General features: G+C 41.1%; 1 protein-coding gene across 2 annotated transcripts in view; it reads right to left on the bottom strand.

Annotated features, from left to right (window-relative positions):
* Positions 1-19,433, bottom strand: part of GLI3 (GLI family zinc finger 3) — a 279,045-nt gene that overhangs the window by 56,168 nt on the left and 203,444 nt on the right. For both annotated transcript variants that reach the window (XM_073008935.1, XM_073008936.1), the window contains exons 9-11: positions 8,849-9,062; positions 7,898-8,011; positions 6,110-6,250 (exon numbers count right to left, since the gene is read on the bottom strand). In XM_073008935.1, coding sequence (XP_072865036.1) covers positions 6,110-6,250; positions 7,898-8,011; positions 8,849-9,062 — 469 coding nt within the window. The remainder of the gene's footprint in view (positions 1-6,109; positions 6,251-7,897; positions 8,012-8,848; positions 9,063-19,433) is intronic.

The following is a 19,433-nucleotide window of genomic DNA, read 5'->3' as shown; positions in this document are numbered from 1 at the left end:
TGCTATAGGCAAGTATATTCAAATGAGGTATGCAGCCCAGTCCAAAGTGACCACCATTCCCACTTGTCTGGAATGGATCCATACAGAATATTCCAGGGCACTAATTATTGGCAGAATCTAGAATCTCACCTAAAGTATCATTGAGAACCAGCTAAAAAGCTTTCAATAGGAAAATGTTCCCCAGATGGCAGAAACAGTTACTCGGAGGAAGATTTTGATGAAATATTTCAGGGAGTATACAACGAATGAATGAATTAAGAAAGTAACTAATACATGGTGCCTCCTAAACTCCACCTGGAGGCAGTCACCCATAACTGTTCACAGCCCCTCCACTCCCAGCCCACCCCAAACTTCCTCCCAGGCTGAAAGGGGAGGGGGACTCTGCACAGCACTCCCGGTGGCTGCCAGCCAGCAAGCTGGCACTTGAGAGAGAATCTGTTTGCCATCCCTATCCTAAGGACTATCCAGTTCAAACCTTTTGCTTTCTTTGACTAAAACCAAGGTTGAACGAGGCAAGATGTCTTGGCTAGGTCTTATTGAGCAGACACACGCTGCAGAAGAAAAAGGAAGTCTCTTGGCTTCAGTCTAGTGTACATCCCAGTTTAGCAACAATTAATATAAAATAAGTCACAGAAACCAACAGTGCCACCGCATTCTCCTCCCCAACTCAACCCAGCGAAACACACACATAAAACAACGAGAGACGGAGTGACCTCTTCGAGACCCTCTGTCTGCTTCTCATTAGACCTACTGCATGTGATCTCTGCTTGGCCTTGGACGTTGGGGACAGCGTTTATTTTCACGGCTGTTTCACAGTATGATAAGTGAGAAAATAACGTTCTAAGGGGTCAAATGGTTCGAAGGAGGTCATCCCAAGAGGCAGGGCAGAGATGGGGCTGCCACTCAGAATCCCAGCTGGGCCTGGGGGGCTCTGGCTGGTGGACCACACAGTCCTCACACACCCTCGCACTCGATCTGATCTCTTGAGTGTCTCTTTATGGGAACAATTTATGCAGGTGCAATTTAGTCAGCAACTTTAAAGAGAACGTGACCCTTAAGGCAAAATTGTCAAAAGATGGCTTTGAAGTTTGTAGTACTTAGTCTATATTTTATATGCCGTGTTTCCAAATAATTAGAGTAACCAAATTAACTAGCAGCTCCATGTAGGGAAAATAAGATCAAAATCTCCACTCATTCGTTTTATGTTTTATGTGCACACAAAACTAATTTCTGCCTCATATCTGAGACCTCTATCACATCTTCAACTCAATTTTCTCTTAGGTAAGGATAGACAATGCAACTTTAGCAAAGGGATCAAAATTATATGGGAAACATTTAAAATGCAAATTTAGGATCATAGTATTAATGTGAAAAGAATGTCTTCACATCCTAACTCTTCCTTGCATTTCTACAGACACATCAATTCTTCACAAATTAGATGTGCTTTCTTTATATCTAAATCTCTATATTAAAAAGAAAGCCCCTCATTTTCATGCTGCTGATGTATAGAATTTGTTTCCAAATGGCAGCAAAGGTGATTATGACTCTATTCTTCTGATAAAGGAAACTTCAGCATGCTTTTAGACATCAAAATTCGCAGCATATGAAAGCATTTTAAAATCCAAGTAGGTGGTTAATCACTCTACAAAAAGGTGAATTTCTGACACTATGTTTAAAGGAGACAAATGGAGGATTACAGAGACTTAAATGCCACCCAGTTGAAGCTGGGTGCTAACGGAAATACATCTCACGTTCTCTGTGGTTCTGCCCCACAGGGAGAAGACAACATCCCCCAGTGCAATTGCCAAGGGCCCTGCAGGGTCATGCCGCTGGCGATTGGGCTGGCGAATAAAACGTGAAAAATCATTTGACTTTTTAAAGACCTTTGGGGAGAATATTACATGTGTTATTTCTTACACAGAAATAGGGAGTTGGATTGTTGAAATTGAGAGCGAAGAGTTGCAGAGTTACAGCAAACAGGTGGACATGAAGTATGGTGATGATACTATTATTCTTTCAATCTCAGCACTGATGTTTTCAAGCATAACCAGCCACTCAGCAGTAATGACTCCACACTGAGATAAAAGTTATTTATGTTTATTCCTTTTCCTCATCCTAGAAAGCCTCTCAAAACATAGGTGGTATATACAATGTCATGCACAATGAAAGTGTACAGGTTTCAGAGAACCTGAGACTAACGTGTGCTGCAGGCTGTGCATATTTCAGACACCTCAAACATCAAAGAGTCAAAGATGGAACTTACTTCTAGGACAAAATTAAAACAAGAGGGAAATGAATCTCTGTGTAGACAGAAAGCGTCCTTCCTCCTTGGAAGAAGCTGGGCTGAGCTGCTCTGCATGATAACACAAGCTAAACCAAATAACATCAGCACAAACCAAACAGCTTAAGCAGAAAGCAAAACCAAATAACACTTTGAAAATGGATACACTACAACTCTCAGAAACACATTTGAAGTTATGATTCACACCTTTTATAATGCTCAACAACAAAAAAAGTCTGGTTAATTTAAAATTGAAGAAAAATACGGACTTTCAACTCATTTTGAGATGTTAGAATGTGTGTCTTTCAAATGGCAAAAGAAAATACCTGCATCTTGGCAAATCAATAATAAATTCAGTCTTCGACGCACGTAGAATTAATTTTTGTTCTATATATTTCTCTTGCTTTTTTGTTTCCTTCAATTTTAACTGACACCAAGAAAGGGACGAAGCACAACAAGAACACAGCTAACAAAAACATGCATCTATCTTCTTAGCTTCTGGTCACAGAAGTAAATTTATGACAAATTTAATACTAGCTTGAGAGTAACTAAGCCCAATTGTAATTATCTTGCTGGGAAGAGAAAATAATTAAACATCCCTGTGATAAAGACCCAGCAGCAAACCTAGAATAAACACATAATTGGTGAAGGAGAGGGGCTTGAAGTAAAGGAGAAGAGAAGGGAAGGGCTAATATTTAGCCCATCTGTTCAGATAGTAATGGACGAGGTAATCTTTTCAAGAGTACATGGAGTGCATTACAGTGGAAATGAGACTACCTGGCAGGCAAAGTCAGCCGAGTTTCTAATTCTCTTCTTCAACTTTGTGATTTGCTAATGTGAAACACATGTCTCCCTTTTGCACCAAGTTCAAATAACTCCGGAATTCCAACCGTGCAGCTCAACGACTGAACCAGAACAAGGGGAGAACTTGTCAGGATTTAAGAGCTTTCAGCAAAGCCCTTCAATTGCAGCCAGCACCCTATTCCCCGGAAGGATATCAATTATAGATAGTGACTTGCTTTAGCAGGCAGTCGGGACTGTCAGACACTAGATAGACAACCATGAAGAATCATGAATCTTTCTATTAACTGTAAGAAGGGGGAAAAGAATGGGTCACGGCTATAAATAAGGCAGAGCATCAGAATGGTTTAACACCTTGCCTCTTGGTTGTATGTGGCATGAAAATTCAACTAATTCACAAAATGTCCTCTCTCCAAGGAAAGTCACAGGAATGGAAACTGTTAATGCTTCCCTCTGTAAAAAAGTAGTTTTTGCAACTGGTATTTATTCTACCACCAAAGTAATTAGGTGGACTTGAAGTAGCTATTCCTTCAATCAACATAATACAAAGCACCTACCTACTCTATAACAGGCCACCACTACTGCTGTCAGATATACTCATGAGTAAGAAAGTACACGCATGTCATGCAATGTAGAATCAATTTAAACATGCAAACTTGGGGATCCTGCACCTCAGACAGTAAGTAAAAAGGTAGAAAATAAGTGACACAAACTAGTATTCTTATTTATGTTGTGGTAAATTAAAATTCTTAATTCATTTAATTAAGTTTATTTACTCATATAATTTGTCTCAGACTAAAATTAATATCATAAAGGTAATATATTGGATTTTCTTCTAATCCTGACATGAATTTCTTCTGGTTAATCTGGAATTAAAATATTCCACTGTATATGTGCGCATTCGTATTTTTTAAAGACCATTTTGATAAAACAGACAACATGCTGGTCATTTAGTTGGTAGTTTTAAGCAGCCTTCCTTTAAAACTACTCAGATCTCTCTATGAAAACATCATTGAGACCATTGGCCACCGAAATTAAATTCAAATACCTGCAATTTCACCATCTTTTAAAAGCTTTCACATGACTGTATTTAGGCTGTGAAAGGGTTAAGCTACTGCTGCACTCCAAAAAATATTACTTCAAACCCTGCCTCTTATGAGGAGCACAATTCATTTTAAATGTAGACTTAGAATAAGCTCTTATTTCATTCCTGATTTGGTAATGACTGAACCAGCATCCAACATTCCTTGCAAACTACGATGACTTCCCCTCCAAAACAGCACCATGAGACTGTGTCACCTTCAGGATATTTTAAAAAGCAAGACATCCTGCCAACATCTCTTCTATGATAGCAGGTTTTGCACAAACAATTCTCTTCATGTTTGTTGATCATTCATTATATCACTAAGGATACACATAGCATATGCTACTCTTTGGGAGTATTTCCCCATACTAAAACAAAAATGCCAAACTTTTCTCCCCCTTGGTATTCCAATGTCTTTGTGATTTCCATTAAACAGTCAGCAAGAATAAATGGCCATTAAGTCAGGCTTGGCTTAAAAATAACACTTGCATCAAATTAAAGAAAAAGAATCAAATTAAGTTCATGGAAAAATTCTGGAAATATACCTTAATTAAAAACATTTGACTTTTTTTTTTTTTTTTTTTTTTTTGCTGTGCTCAGAAACCTATAATTCTTTGTATACAATTACCAGGAGACATGATTTAAAAAGCAATGGAGGAGAGGAACCCTGGCGACAGCATGTAAAATCCTCAAAACATTCTGTACAGAACAGAGCTCAAAATCTGGCACCCTGGGTGCTTAACACTATAATGTAACTGCAATGCGTGGAATATATTACATAGGATGTGCCGAGTTGCAGGAGACACACATTAAAAGATCACACTGCCTATGAAACGTGTGGGATGTAAGAGGGACTCATAATTTTAGTGCTTAATCTAAATGTTAGTTATCGAAAAACATGAATTGCCTAAAAATACAGTTACTGTAAAAAGAAGAATGGATCATGGAAGAGAAAGTGGAGACAGAAAAAGAGAGAGAGCAGGAGGAGGAGAACTGCAACAAATGCTACTTTGTCCAATTTCTCATCACATTAAAAGCTTGAAAAACTGCCACACTTAATGCCTCAACAGGACCCTGTGCTTCTGCCAGGGGTTGTAGCACCTGCATCTTTTTATTCTTGATCATCTAAATGTTCTTCCACGTCAGCCGCTCCTGGTCCCATTTGCCAGGGAAAACTCCACTGGTCTTCAAGAAAGTGCCAAGAACAGTGAAGCTCTGGGAAGGGAGTATCACAAATCAGGCATGGGGTGGGGAGAAGGCTTTGTGCACACTGCATTATTTGAAATGATATGCAGAAGAATGTGTAAAAAGTTCTGAACCTGGTTTGGAAGAGGAGGTGTGGTTCTCAATCTGACCATGCTGCAGTTTCCAAAACATCCATCACTAAATACATTTAAAAACACATATAACTTTTTCCATGAAACTACTAATCCCACAAGGGCTGGCCTCAAACCAAGAAATGATGTTACCTAGCTCATCTAGAGTACTAACTGCGGCTTAAAATAATGGGAGCTTCCTTAGGCTTTGAGAGTTTGGGAGAGGAAAAAAAGAAATTCCCCATCTCCACGTTTTTTCCATTGTTACCGGGCCTGGGAAGGGGAATCAAACTTGGTTAAAAGGTTAATCATAATTCATGTCCAGCTTACTATTACTCAATAACCATCAAAGTCGCTAACTCAAAATAGTGTTTTCTGGCTTACAGGATCAGAGTCATTACACTCTCTATTGAAGACTTTATTGAATTTTACACTCAGCTTTAGCTGACTGAACAGGTCAAGCACCGTGGCTCCGAGTTTTCTTTATTCTCAGAAAGTCATAAAGCCCTCTCCAGTTCGCAATGCCGCTCGCTAAGAAACTTGACTCAGCTCAGGGTCAGAGAGGCTGACCTCCCTGGAAAGGGTCACAGAGCTGTAAAGCCCCGTTTCTGAATACCATCCACTTACGTGCACAAGCTGCTCTTGGGTGTCGAACTCCCTCGTGCAGCCTTCCCAGTGGCAGTTTGTCTCATAGATGACTTCAGGCTCCTGTTTGCTTTCATCTTTGTCCCCTTCCTCCTTGACAAGGGTTGTTCCTTCGGGCTGTTCCTGAAAGAAGAGGGTAGGGGGCAGGGAACAGAGAAAGGGGAAGCATCAGACACAATGGGAGGGAAGACAAGAAGAGAAAGTAAAAACTGGATTCAGATTTGGGTCTAGGGTTTTGTGAATTGAAGAAGTCAAACAATAAAATCATTTCTGTGCACGTTTTCAGATTTACCAAATACACTCTGGGAGTTTTAACATGTGATTCAAGGCAACAGCCTGTCAAAATGATGATTAAAAGTGGAGGCCAAACTTTGCTGCCCTGATTACAGAGCTGAAAATAAACCCAAATGTCATCTAAAAAAAAAAAAACCCAAAACAAAACCAAAAACAAACAAAACAAAGCTCATAAGACAATAAATCAAATTAGATCTTTACTCAAAAGATTGGTACTTCTATTTTGTTTAGTTGTTTTAATTATTTTCGGTCTGTTAATTTGTTTCTTCTTATATTTTGCAATTGAGGGAAATGGTTTACTAGTATTTCTAATTCTGTTTTCCCTGCTGTTGGAGACTGTGTGAGACACTTTTGTGGACTTTATAGGGATAATGTCCTCTCGATTCAACCTCTGATCTCTAAGGATATGCTCACTACCCAGGGCCCAGGGGCCACAGCATCAAAGCTCAGGGGCACAGTCCTTCCTGCGGCAGCTTCACAGCAATGCAAATCCAAGTCATTTTAAGAATTCATCTTGTGTAGATTCAGGTCCCAATCCGGGGCTAGATGATAAAAACCGTATGCAGGCATTGAAGTGTAACCAGCAAGGTAGTTGCTGTCTGGCAATATGCAAGAGGAAAGATCCATTTCAGAACCAGTGACACCAATTTACTCCAGCCTCCACGTTCTTGCTGAAAAGGAAATTTGGGCAAGTAGTCTGAGGTTTGGGCTGAAGCAGCCTGATGACAACAAGGTCCAGATTCTCTGGACAGCTGGACTCTTGTCCAATCTCTATGTTGGGGAATTAGCATTCATGGAGCTCCTTCCTGCGTCAGGCTGAGAGTCCTATGAGATGATATTATGGGTATAACCTATGCATCCTTAAACTGAGGCCTAAAGAATTTAAGTGACTAGAGGCGGAGTGTGGATTGAAATTCCTACACTTTTCCTTTCAGAGTTTTGGGCTGAGTGCCAGGATTTAACTAGCCTTAGGTTAGTTGTGTTTTCATTCCTTCTGGTTCACCAGGCTCTCCTAGAAAGTGGGAAGTAGCAAAATAAGAAAAAATGAGAACACAATTGGTATAGGAGCCATCAGTAGATCCGCCACAGCTCAGGCTTGGGTCCAGGAGCTCAGTAATTCAGGCTCAAGATCACAGATGAGGACTGAAGCCTGGTCTCACCTGTGGCCAGCAACAAATTAATGCAACCATTTCCTCTATGAACTACAGCTGACCATACTCCTAACCTGCCTAACCTCTCAAGAAGCTATGCCCCACATGGCTTCCTGGACTGCATTTGCTTCTGAGCTAGAAGAACAATTTAGTGACTCTATACCTAGCCTTTTGTACAACATGTAGAGTATGGCCAAGGTCAACAATGCAGTAAACAAGGAACTGCTGTGAAAAGACACCAGGACTGGGAAGGAAGGGGGAGCTGGCTTAAAGACACCAGTCTTGGGAGGAGTGGACGCTGGCCTGTGCAGCCTGAGTGTCCTACCTGCTGCCCCCGAGCCCCTGGGCTGGGGAGGTCTTCATCGGGTTTGATCTTGGACCTCTTGTTGTGCATCGGGTCACCAGTGCTGCTCACTGCAGACTCACTCGTGGGCTTGTTCTGCTGGTCACATTTGCAGAGCCAGAGACAAAAAGATTTTCATCAACAAGGAGCAGTACCATAATTAAAACCTGCAACTCGGGACAAGCGGGCTTATTTGGCAATAAAGCAACAACTCTGATAATGCTCCAATTCCCAGGGTAGTAGAGTTCAGATAGTATGTTCAAAGCTAGAAAATACGTAAATGCGGCAGCTCTTCATTTTTAACTCATGAGTATAAACTCCCTGTGGCTTTTAAAAGCTAGAAGAATGGAGCTGAGGCCCTAAGCTTTAACAAGCTCCAACAGGGTATTTCAAAAGAACAAAGTTGTGAGGAGGGTAGAAGACCAACCCGTTCCGTTTGTGAAGTTCTTTAACCAGAGCATCCAGATTTTTCTCCAAACAATATCAAAGTGGCAACAGTTAACGCAGGGCAAAGCACAGTTTTAGTCTTACTCTAAAGTACCACCCGGTGGTAAGTCACAACTGTGGTTCTAGCAGAGGGAGTGAACAGTGACCAAATGAGAGCAAATGAGACCAAATGAGAGCAATGCATCCACACGCTGCATTAACATGGGATGCAGGTTACAGATGGCACCAGGTCACAGGGGAGCCCTATCAAGCAGCCTGCTGCTATTCCCATGGGAAAATGACTCCGGGGGAAAAAACTGTTTGAGAAGCATTTACACAACACGTCCACCAAAACTGAAGACTAGACCTCAGTATTAAGAAGACAGGATGCCAGTACGAAGGCTGTGAGAACACAGAGGTGTCGTGTTGGTTTAACGGCTGACATGGTGGCCTGCCCCCACCCTCGGCTGACCAGCGCAGCCGGGTGCATCGACCTATCCCTCTCACCTGTGAGGATTCGGAAGGGCCGGAGCTGACCTGGACGGGGTTCAGAACCGTGGGGATCCCTGGAATAGGCCTCTGTGTTGGAAAAGTTGGGGCAGGGTGGATGAGTGGAGGGCTGTGTCCAAAGGCTGAACCTAAACTCTGCTGTCGGCTTAGGATCTGCTGATGCATGTGGAGAGAGACGGGCGCAGAAGAGTAGGTGAAGCTCAAGGCTGGGCTGTGCGTGGGAGATAAAAAAAAGACGACCATCACTTAAATGCAGAGCTCAGACAAGTACACAAGATCTGCAGCTTTCTATCTATAATTTTACCATCCCAAATCAAATTTGTTTAAATGAGAAGGTAGGATTATTGCCAAGCATCTTGAAAACTTCTAAGGGAAAGATGAGCACTGAGATGAGACACGCATGTGCGTGCACATACACACGCAGACCTGAAACAAGATTCTGCAAAAACGGAAATAAAAGGCATCAGCTCAATAATAACTATTTATTGCAATAACAAACTTTATATAAAAAAGAGAATGGGTGACTACATGCTTTATAGGACTTTTATTGGCTCTTAGTTCCGTATGTTCCTGTGTATGGAGCAATTCCTTTAATCTTAGCTCACACCGCCTGCTTTCATATGTCTCCAGATCTTATTACAAGAGGAAAGAAAATCAATTGGTTAAATGTGTTTTGAACACCATGCTTGTCATATCACTCATTTGTTTGTAAAGATGGAAAGCTTGGTTCATCCAGAATGCCACCTAAAGAATTTCCATCAGTGCCGTCTGGTTACAGAAGCTGATGGATTAACCTCTCCCCACTGAAATCAGTGATCAATGGGCTTCGATGGAGGAATATTCCAGTGGGAGAGCACTGCTCCCTCTTCTAGCTAAACAGCATTTAATGTCTATTAAGGCCCATTATGCATGCTAATGCCTGTCACTACTTTATTATGCCACACTATTTCCCAGGCTACAGTAAGTCCTGAGGAAGCAGTGATATTACCTAAAGATTTCTCGACTAGCAGGCAATGCCAAATCATTCTTTGTGCCAGCATGGTTTTGGAATCAAACCCTCTTAAAAGAACGGAGCGTTCTTAAGGAATTTGCCAATGGCTTAAAATTGCATGAAAAACTAATAATTGCATCCATGGAAATTTCTTTTTAAAAAAATCAGTAAAAAAATATTTTTATATATATATGTATATATTTCTCCCTATCCTGCTGTGTAATACCCAGAAAGAATCAGGGTTTCTTGTAATGTCAAAGTTAGAATTCACACAAATTTCCAATCTGGTGGGTTAATTACTATGGCTGTTAAGCACATTAACGGAGAATAAAATAATTACAATAGCAAAATTCAAACCATTTCAACAACTTTAAGTAATAATTCCAAAGATACACTCTGTTCATTAACGTGACTCTACATTTTGCCTATTTGACTACAATCCATAACAGGCAGCTTCAATGGGATTACATTACTATTATTTCTACAGAGAACCTTACATTACAATAGCTTGCCCATTTAAGACTGAATATCATTAAGAATACCCTAGGAGAATTTCACCAGGCTTTGAGGAACTCTCCTTTCATTCTGCATTGTATTTCTTTAATAAAGGAAAGTAGAAACACGGTGAAAACAGTCATTGTTCACAGTAAGTTAGGGAGAAATCAGTAATAATATTCCGTTTCTGTGGCGTTATAGTTGCTGCCAGTGTTTCCAAAAGCAAGCATGAATGATTACGGCAAGACTTAGCTAAGGTAGCTGTGTGGATGATTGATAGGGCATTAATCAAAAGATGCATATCTGCCTCAGAATTTGTTCACAAGCTTTCTTCTAATAGCTGATTTCATGTTCACTGAGCTCTATGCCAGTTTGTCCAATTTATTTTTCAGTGTACAGGCCATTCATCAAAAAACACAATGATTTAACAGCCCCCCTTCCTTTGGGTGAATGAGTATTACTAAGTGTAACTACGTTACTCTATTCATTAAATAAACAAAAACCAAAATAACCCACTTCACATATAATTACCATGGCACACAGACTTTGTATGTACCTCCAAACACCTTTCCAGGGTTCTAGGAGCCTAGATTATCTGGTAGAGTTGGGAGAGGGTCCCTGAAGATCATTTACACTTCTAATTTTCGGAGACATGACATTTGGGGGTTTTAAAAGTCAGTACTTAATTAAAAAATAGAAACCATTCAAAAAACATTTCACAAAGCAATATACACCCTTGATTTTATACATAAGCAACTCACAAGCGTTCACAGACGGATAAGGGAAGTGCATTTTTCAAATGATGTAGGAGGCTGGGCGCGGTGGCTCACACCTGTAATCCCAGCACTTTGGGAGGCCGAGGTGGGTGGCTCACCTGAGGTCAGGAGTTCGAGACAAGCCTGACCAACATGGCAAAACCTCATTTCTACTAAAAATACAAAAATTAGCCGGGCGTGATGGCACACACCTGTAATCCCAGCTGCACAGGAGTCTGAGGTAGGAGAATCACTTGGACTGGGGAGGTGGAGGTTGCGGTTAGCCAAGATCACACCACTGCACTCCAGCCTGGGTGACAGAGCGAGACTCTGTCTCAAAAATAATAATAATAATAACAATAAATAAAAATAAAAAAATAAAAAGATGTAGGAGGTGTCCTTACAAAAGACAAGGCTCAGCATTCCCACCGCAGTTTCCTGGGTCTACGATCCTCCTTGTCCTTGGGGAGCAGGGGTAGGGGTTCTGAAAGCTCTCGACATACTTTGGCCATGTACCCATTCAGGGCCCCCACCTTTTTGCTGATAAAACCAGGTGACGGGAATAAATGTTCTCTAAAATCCACATCAATGATTAGACTGCAAGGGCTGTGAGAGAACACACAGTGGACGGTGATCATGAGCCTTCAGGGCTTACTCATAAGAAGCCAGCAACAGAAGCACTCTCCTCCTCCTCATGCACAGACCTGGGCCGAGGCAGAGTATGGGACAGCTTGTCTGGACCCAGAAGGGTTGGCCCTCGGCCTTCTGCTATCGCTCCTGCCAGGGACTGTGCGCAAGAGGGCTGCTCCACTCCAGATGACAAAGCCAATTCAGAATTTGATGACAAAAGTAGAAAGTTCTCAGCTCTGACACAGTATCACTTAACAGATTTGGAAGTCAAGGCTCCTCTGCTCTCAGAACACTGCCATCAGAGTGCTGGGGCTGAGGACAGGCGATGACTGGGCACAGCACACGGATGTCGAGAGTCACAGACAAAATGCCCATGAGAAAGGATGCCTCCCATGCACACCCTCAACCCTCTCGGGCAAGATCAAGGTATGAAAAGATTCTCCTGAGATTTTCCCACTGCGGGGATAAGAAAACCTGAGCCACCACAGCCTCCTCCTTTAAATCAAAGTGGGGAGGGCCGTGGAGGAAGGGAGTCCTGCATCCTTTTGCCTCCTGTCACAGCACGAGCCCCTCTGCATGTTCAGCACTCACAGTGTCCCCTGCCTGGAACCCTTGGCTTCCAGAGCTCAGAATGGCCACTTCCTTTTTAACACTCAGGTTCCAGCTCCTCAGAGGGGCCTTCTTAGACTCATGCCCCATCAAAACGAGCCCCCTCTGCACCTTCTTGCCCCATCATTTTCTACTGTGTGCCAGTTCTATTCTCATGGCAGTGTGCAGTACTCTCTGTAACTCCTTCTGTCTCTCCGTCCAGGAGGCAAGGTCCAGCTGGGCCGGGCAGTGTGGCTGGCAGAGCAGACGCGCAGTACCGAGTCAACGAGTGACTGAATCTCTTCTTCAGTGTCTATTAGTTCCCTGTTGCTGCTGCAACGAACAGCCCAAACTGAGTGGCTTAAAACAACAGACACAGTTTATTATCTTACAGTTCTGGAAGTCAGAAGTCTGCAATAGGCCGGTGGGGTTGCATTCTTCCAGACGGTCTAGGCTCCCTGCCTCTTCTGTTTCCTGGAGGCTGCCCACATTCCTCTCCTCAGGGGTTCACATCACTCAGGCCTCCTCCTCCTCCTCCTCCTCCTCCTCTGACCCTAACTTGCCTCTCCTGCCTCCCTCTCACAAGGGCACCTGTGATTACATCACTGCCACCCACACAATCGAGGATCATCTTCTCATCTCAAGATCCTTAGCTGAATCACACCTGTGAAAGTCCTGGCGTGGAAGGGAACCTATTCACAGGACCTGGGGATTAGGATGTGGACATCTTTGGGGCTGTTATCCTGCCTACCACACTCAGAAGAATCACCTCAAAGAAAACTATGTTTTCCTCTGAAAACTACAATTTGACAACATGTCTGTAAAGCAGCATTACACAAACGAAGCTAGAGTCTACATCCATTTCCTTCTGTAGCACTTCAATGGCACAGGACAGACTTTGCTGATTAAAGAGATCAGAATTAGAAACAAAAGGTAAATTCTACTTTTAGGGGCCCTGAGTAAGAACCTTCCTAAATAGTTCATGTATTCATTCCACAATTTCACACAAATAGAAAGTATTACTATTGTTGAAAAATATTTTTTTTTTTGAGATGGAGACTCGTTCTGTCACCCAGGCTGAAATGCAGTGGCGTGATCTTGGCTCACTGCAACTTCCGCCTCCCAGGTTCAAGCGATTCTCCTGCCTTAGCCTGCCAAGTAGCTGGGATTATAGGCATGCACCACCACGCCTGGCTAATTTTTGTATTTTTAGCAGAGACGGGGTTTCACCATGTTGGCCAGGCTGGTCTCGAACTCCTGACCTCAAGAGATCCACCCACCTTGGCCTCTCAAAGTGCTAGAATTATAGGTGTGAGCCACTGCATCCGGTCTATAGTTGAAATTGTTAATAATCTCTTATACCTTCTCTAAAGCAGGACACAATCTACAGTCTAAACCTTGGTACCTGTGCTTCCCATCCTCATGGCCTCCACGTTTCCGTTCACCCCACTCTTTCCAAGGAGTCACCGGAGGAGATTAATTTTATGTTCTGATTCTGAATTCTCTGCATTCAACAATTAATCTGTTATTATTTTAAAAAATTACTTTTATAGCTTTTGTTTCTAAATAACTACATGAAAGATGGGGGTAATTTAAGACAATAACAACAAACATTTTTAAAACTGTGACTTGTAACTGTTAATCTATATTTAGTCAATAAGATCAGTAGAAAGAAAGTGTTAGATGGCCCAGATCTTCCCAAGCTACGTGCTAACACAGTCAGAGGCCTCCTGAGGTGAGTAAGTGTAATGGAGGGAAAGAGAAAGAAGTACCAAGGTCATCAAACTCTTAGGAATACAGCCCAGGCCTGCTTCTCTGTGCATTCCTAATGTCCACCCCAGATACTGCTGGCAGCAGGATGTGGAAGAGCTTCCAGAGACCAGTGTTCCTCACAATACACTCTCAGAAACACTCTTCTAGGGCAACAATTATAAAGCCAGAATAAGTTAATTTAAAAATTAATTTGCCCTTTATTTTACTAAAGAGCAGACAAGGAGAAAAATGTGGATGTTATATAGCTTACTAATCAGAGCTGATGTATGGTCACTGGGTTGTTAGTTTGAAAGGGCATTCCACTGGGTGCAGGGTCTAAATAAGGATAACTTCTCAGTCAGTTTCATCTTCATATTCAGCTCTGAGCTCAGTTAAAGGTGATTAACAAACTGTTGTCTGACTGGGAACCATTTTTTCTTTTTCACAAAGACTTCAAAATAAAATTCTCAAAGTCTGAATCTTTAAGAAAGTTCTGATGTAAATATACATCAGAAATCGGATATACAAAGTGTTGTCAATACTCTTAAAAAGCGTGATCAAATTTTGCAAGCTAGTCCTTGTTTCTTAGTATTACTGTAAACAGCACAGGAAGTCTCCTTTCTGGGAATCTCAAAAATTATACCCAACAGGACAAAACAGAGTGCAGGTAAAAGGAAAACTGTTAAGCAACCAAAATAAATATCCCAAAGTCTACCCACTGCATATCATTCATTAATTCAGCAAGTTTTAACTGAGTACTTTATACAAATACCATTTATATTTCCAAAGAAAAAATAATTACTTGTAACCAGAAAGTTACATATAATTTATAATTAATACATTAAACCTGGAAATGCATAATCATGCTTGGCTTTCACAATAAATATTTATTTTTTTCACACCAAGGAAGTGATGTAAGTCAACATTTGTACAGAAACCCTTGTAATCCATTCTGCTAATATAATTTATATTTATTTCCAAAATGATATATAAAATGGAAACACTAAAAGTTCATGCTGCAGAAAATCAACCATTAAACATCTATTTACCCTACCATACATATAGGCACTTCAAAGTCATTAATATTCAAATCAAATGGATAAACCCAATTAAAATAGTGTATGAGAAAAACCTATGTTTTTTAAATGCTTCAGGAATTCTATATATGGCGGGGGGGGGGGGGCCGCCGGTCAGAGTGCTGGGGATATACTGGATTCCTTAACAATGGTACTATAAATAAAGCAGCATAATATGGCTTGCTGTAGCCCTTTAAATTGGAATAGTAAGTAAGAGCTGATTACAATATTCAAGAGATTTGTTTCTACATAAAAATAAAGAAAACAATTGAGGAAAGTAAGAAAAATGTCAAGAGGCCATATCATCCAGCCACCACACACTCAAAGGTAAAAGCTACTATTTTATTGTTTGATGATTTCAATCCACAGGACATTCTTAACCCTTCCCTAAAATAACAGCTTTTTCCTAGAGTTGCCATGGAATATCTCACTCCCATATAATCGCAGTGCCGGGGTTTCTGCACCAGCACATGATGTATGTGGGGAAAAGGCACAGAAGGACGTGGGAAGCTGAGCAGAAGGGAAGTCTCTTCGGTTTCCAGGATCATCTCTGAAATCTCTCAGTGACCCAGCATGGTGTGCACAGAGCTGGGCAGGTAGGTGATGCATTAGAGAACTAAGCCACAGGCAAGCCCTGGTGTGAGTGGTAATCACACTCCATCACAAAGGTACCAGCTCTTAGTCCAACGTGAAGAGTAACGAATATGTGGCACCTCTGGATTCTTGGGAAATGTCTTGTAAATGTAAAATCAACTCTGTCTACCCGCCACCTACAAAACACTTCTTCCAATTGCCTTGGTTGTTAAATTTCATTCATGCTGAGAGGGTTTTCCCTTCTGTAAGTTCCGTAAGTTGAATTTTTTCAACATCCTTAAAAGAAACTCATGTGATAGTATCAGGATGTATTCCTTTAGGTCAGGGCACTGGAATTAAGAAAATTCATGCTGCAACAAACCTAGTTTTCTACAGGCTGAAGAAGAATCCAATGAGTATCCCACCTCTCCTAACTCGTTTGCTCGTGAAATCAAGACTGGAAGTAAAGTCAGGCAACAAGAACCACTGAGATAACATGGTACCAGAATGTGAGAAACTTACTTTAAGAAAATGGAGGGGAGAGAGACACGTTCAAAGCCAAGCCAAAATTCCTGGCTACCTTGTGACTGTTGCACTAAGAGGTCATCCTCATTTTGGTTACAGTGGTAGAATTCGCTGCACAATAGTTGTCATTCAAAGAACCATTTTTTTTTTTTTTCCAGTTTTGCAGAGAATGGGCCAACAGCTATCATTACTTGTATATGTGTAGGGACACACATGCATGCATGTGCTTCTATTTGAGAGGGAAAAAAAATAAAGCTTCCACTTCCATCTATAAAAGTTTCCAGGGCAAGTTTATTGGAAATCCAGCCCAGCCTCAGAAGTAAAGAGTACACAAATAAAGACCCACATGCTCTTAAGCATCTCAACATTTACATTTAGGCATATGCTTTCTGAATAATGCTTTGGAGAAAAATACATTAGGCTTTACATTATGAAAGTGATCTAAAAAGCTGAAAAGCCACTTGCCATTAAGCAGCCAAACAGACATGACCTCAATGAACGTGAATAGCAGTAACAAACTCTCACATGAGATCTGGCTCATCAAGTATGTTAGACACGGTTAGTAAAATCATATGTTAATATATGCATAATCCATTTCTTCAAAACATCATCAGATATTATTATTTCTATTATAAATAGCATTTCCTGCCAATGCTTTTCACCATGTCTCTCATTTGAGGATTTCTAAGAGAGAAAGAAGTGTGTCTGGTGAACACTCAGAGTTAGACCCACCAGGTTGAATTCGTGGTTCTGTCATGTGAGTAACTGAGTGCTTTTGATTCAGCCTGCTAACCTCTATGAACATCAGTTTCCTCACCTGTAAAATTAAACAGCCTTGTGGGGGGCCCCCAGGGAAGGCCCTTAGATTTCTGGTCTTCCAGATCTAAGGCCCTAGATCTTAGGCCCTTCCTATTGTCCTTAGATCTGTGGTCCAAGATGCTGTGGTATAACCTGGCCCCTGCCTGTGTCGCCAACCTTGTGCCTTGGCTAACCCGCCCCGTGTTTTACTGTCATCTGCTGACGGTTCCCCCAGCGCCTTACTCCTCCCACCTCAGGGCCTTCACCTGCTTGGCCTTCTTCTTAGAAAGTTGTAGAAAGTTTTCCAGGGTGTGTTGTCATCATCCTATATGTCATTGGCCAATCCCCTGAATTAGGTCCTTGGTGCTACTGTTTCTTAACATCTGGGTCATTTCCTTTACAGCACTGACCAGAACGCTTACAAACTCCTTTGCTCCTTTGTTCATTCATTTGTTACCTTACAAGTTCCTTTGCTCATTTATTCGTTTATTCATATGCTTAGAGGCTTTTCCCTTCCATAACTTCCATGAAAGTGGGGGTCGTGTCTCTCTCAGTCATTTGTGTAGCCCCCATTCCCCCAGTACAGCGACTAGCAGAGAGTTAGGCTCAGCTAAATATTTGTGGAATTAATAACTGATTAAATGAAATACTATGTAAAACTAACTACCACATCAGGTAATATTAATTACTTTTAAGGAAGTAAATGAGAGCTATCTTTTTAAGGTGGTATTAATTACTTTACTGAAAATGGGGGAAGGGAATGTCATCCCCAAATTTTTAGAAGATGGAATGATAATTTTAAAGATGTCGGCAATTTGGCACTGTATTTATCTGTTCTTCAGTATGTTTCTCAATTCATTTGTGTGTTATTTCTCTGACATAAGCAAGGTGTTTACTAAGCACAGAGCCAAGGAGCTATGGAGACCGAGCTGACTTCCAGCCTGCCTCAGGCAGCATCAGTGGACCTGCCAGATACACCCTTACTTCAGGGTCCTAGTGTCAGAGAGGGCTGATGATCCACGAAACAGAAGGCGCAACTTGCCCTCTCGTCATCAGGCTGAGCTCATCAGTGCTGGCAGCAGAAAAACACTGCACTGTTCTGTGAAGCTGGAGATCTTGGCACTCAGAGAGGTGATGTGCAACATGGAAATGTCATTTTCACTGAGATCTCTCTCCTGGTCACACCAGACTTAAAACCACTAAGAATATAAAATCACTTTCATTGTAGCCATTAAATAGAAAGTGAGAAAGTGATACCCAGTGGGTTAGAAATGAGTGGAGTACTCATTTCTTCATCCCATTTACATTTGCTGGAAGACCACAGAAGAAGGGTGTTATTTTAAACACCTTCTCTTCCAGGGGTGGCTCAATTCCCTAGGGAGAAGGTTTTAGCAAAGGTAAACTATTTTAACCTACTGTGATTCACTGGCTATTTACAACCTTAGCCTTAACTATGTAGACTGGGGGTTACTGGCTGTATTTGATAAATATAAATTATCTAGTTTTAGATGGGGAGTCTTCCAGGTGATGGAGAAGCCACAACTTCTTGAAACATGCAATATTTTATAACATACTTTCCAATGTGCATAGAGTTATTTTTGAAAGCTATTTTAATTATGAGATTTTAAAAGACTTGTCAGGTACGTCTAGACAATGCATTTTAAAAAATCTGACATAATCAAGTACTGTTATAATATGCCAATGGGCTTTTGTGAATAAATACTGGTTTTTATATGGTTTTTTTTTATAGTAGTCTGGATTATTAAGTAAATATATAAACTTAAAATAGACATTTGCTTTTTAATCCTTTATTTTCTATTCACCCCTCTGTCTCTGTATCTATCAATCTATGGCCACGTAATAATATAACACTCATACAGATTACAACTTTCAGAAAACCAGAATTATTCAACCACCATGTAGAAAACTTACTTTAATAAGGGAATGATGAGAATTCTAATTACTCATGAGAGAGCTCCTTTATTTATTTACTCAAGAACCATTTACTGAATGGCGTCAATATGAGAGAACGCAGGTGTCACAGGGGTGGGAACAAGAGGTACACAGTGGTTGGCTTTTTGGTGCTTGTGTTCTATTGGAGAGAAACGGATAGCAAACTACTAAAGGAGAAAGAAAATACAGAAATGTCAAACAGTGGTAAATGCTATTACAGGCATCTTTAACTGCATTTGCACTAGGGCACAGATGTGAAGGAGACAGCTATGGCATTTCTTAGAAACTGAGTATCTTTAAACATTTAATGACATGTTTAGAAATGTAAACATCATTACTGATGCACTGCCAATACCAACAGCAAGTTAGGTATTAGAAAACATGTAAGTGTGAAAGTCAAGTGTGTTTAGAGTAAATTAACAAGCAGGAAACTGGAGTGCTAGTGC

This window comes from Chlorocebus sabaeus, chromosome 21 (genome assembly GCF_047675955.1).
Source record: "Chlorocebus sabaeus isolate Y175 chromosome 21, mChlSab1.0.hap1, whole genome shotgun sequence".
Taxonomy (NCBI): domain Eukaryota; kingdom Metazoa; phylum Chordata; class Mammalia; order Primates; family Cercopithecidae; genus Chlorocebus; species Chlorocebus sabaeus.
This window is presented reverse-complemented; position numbering and strand designations above follow the sequence as displayed.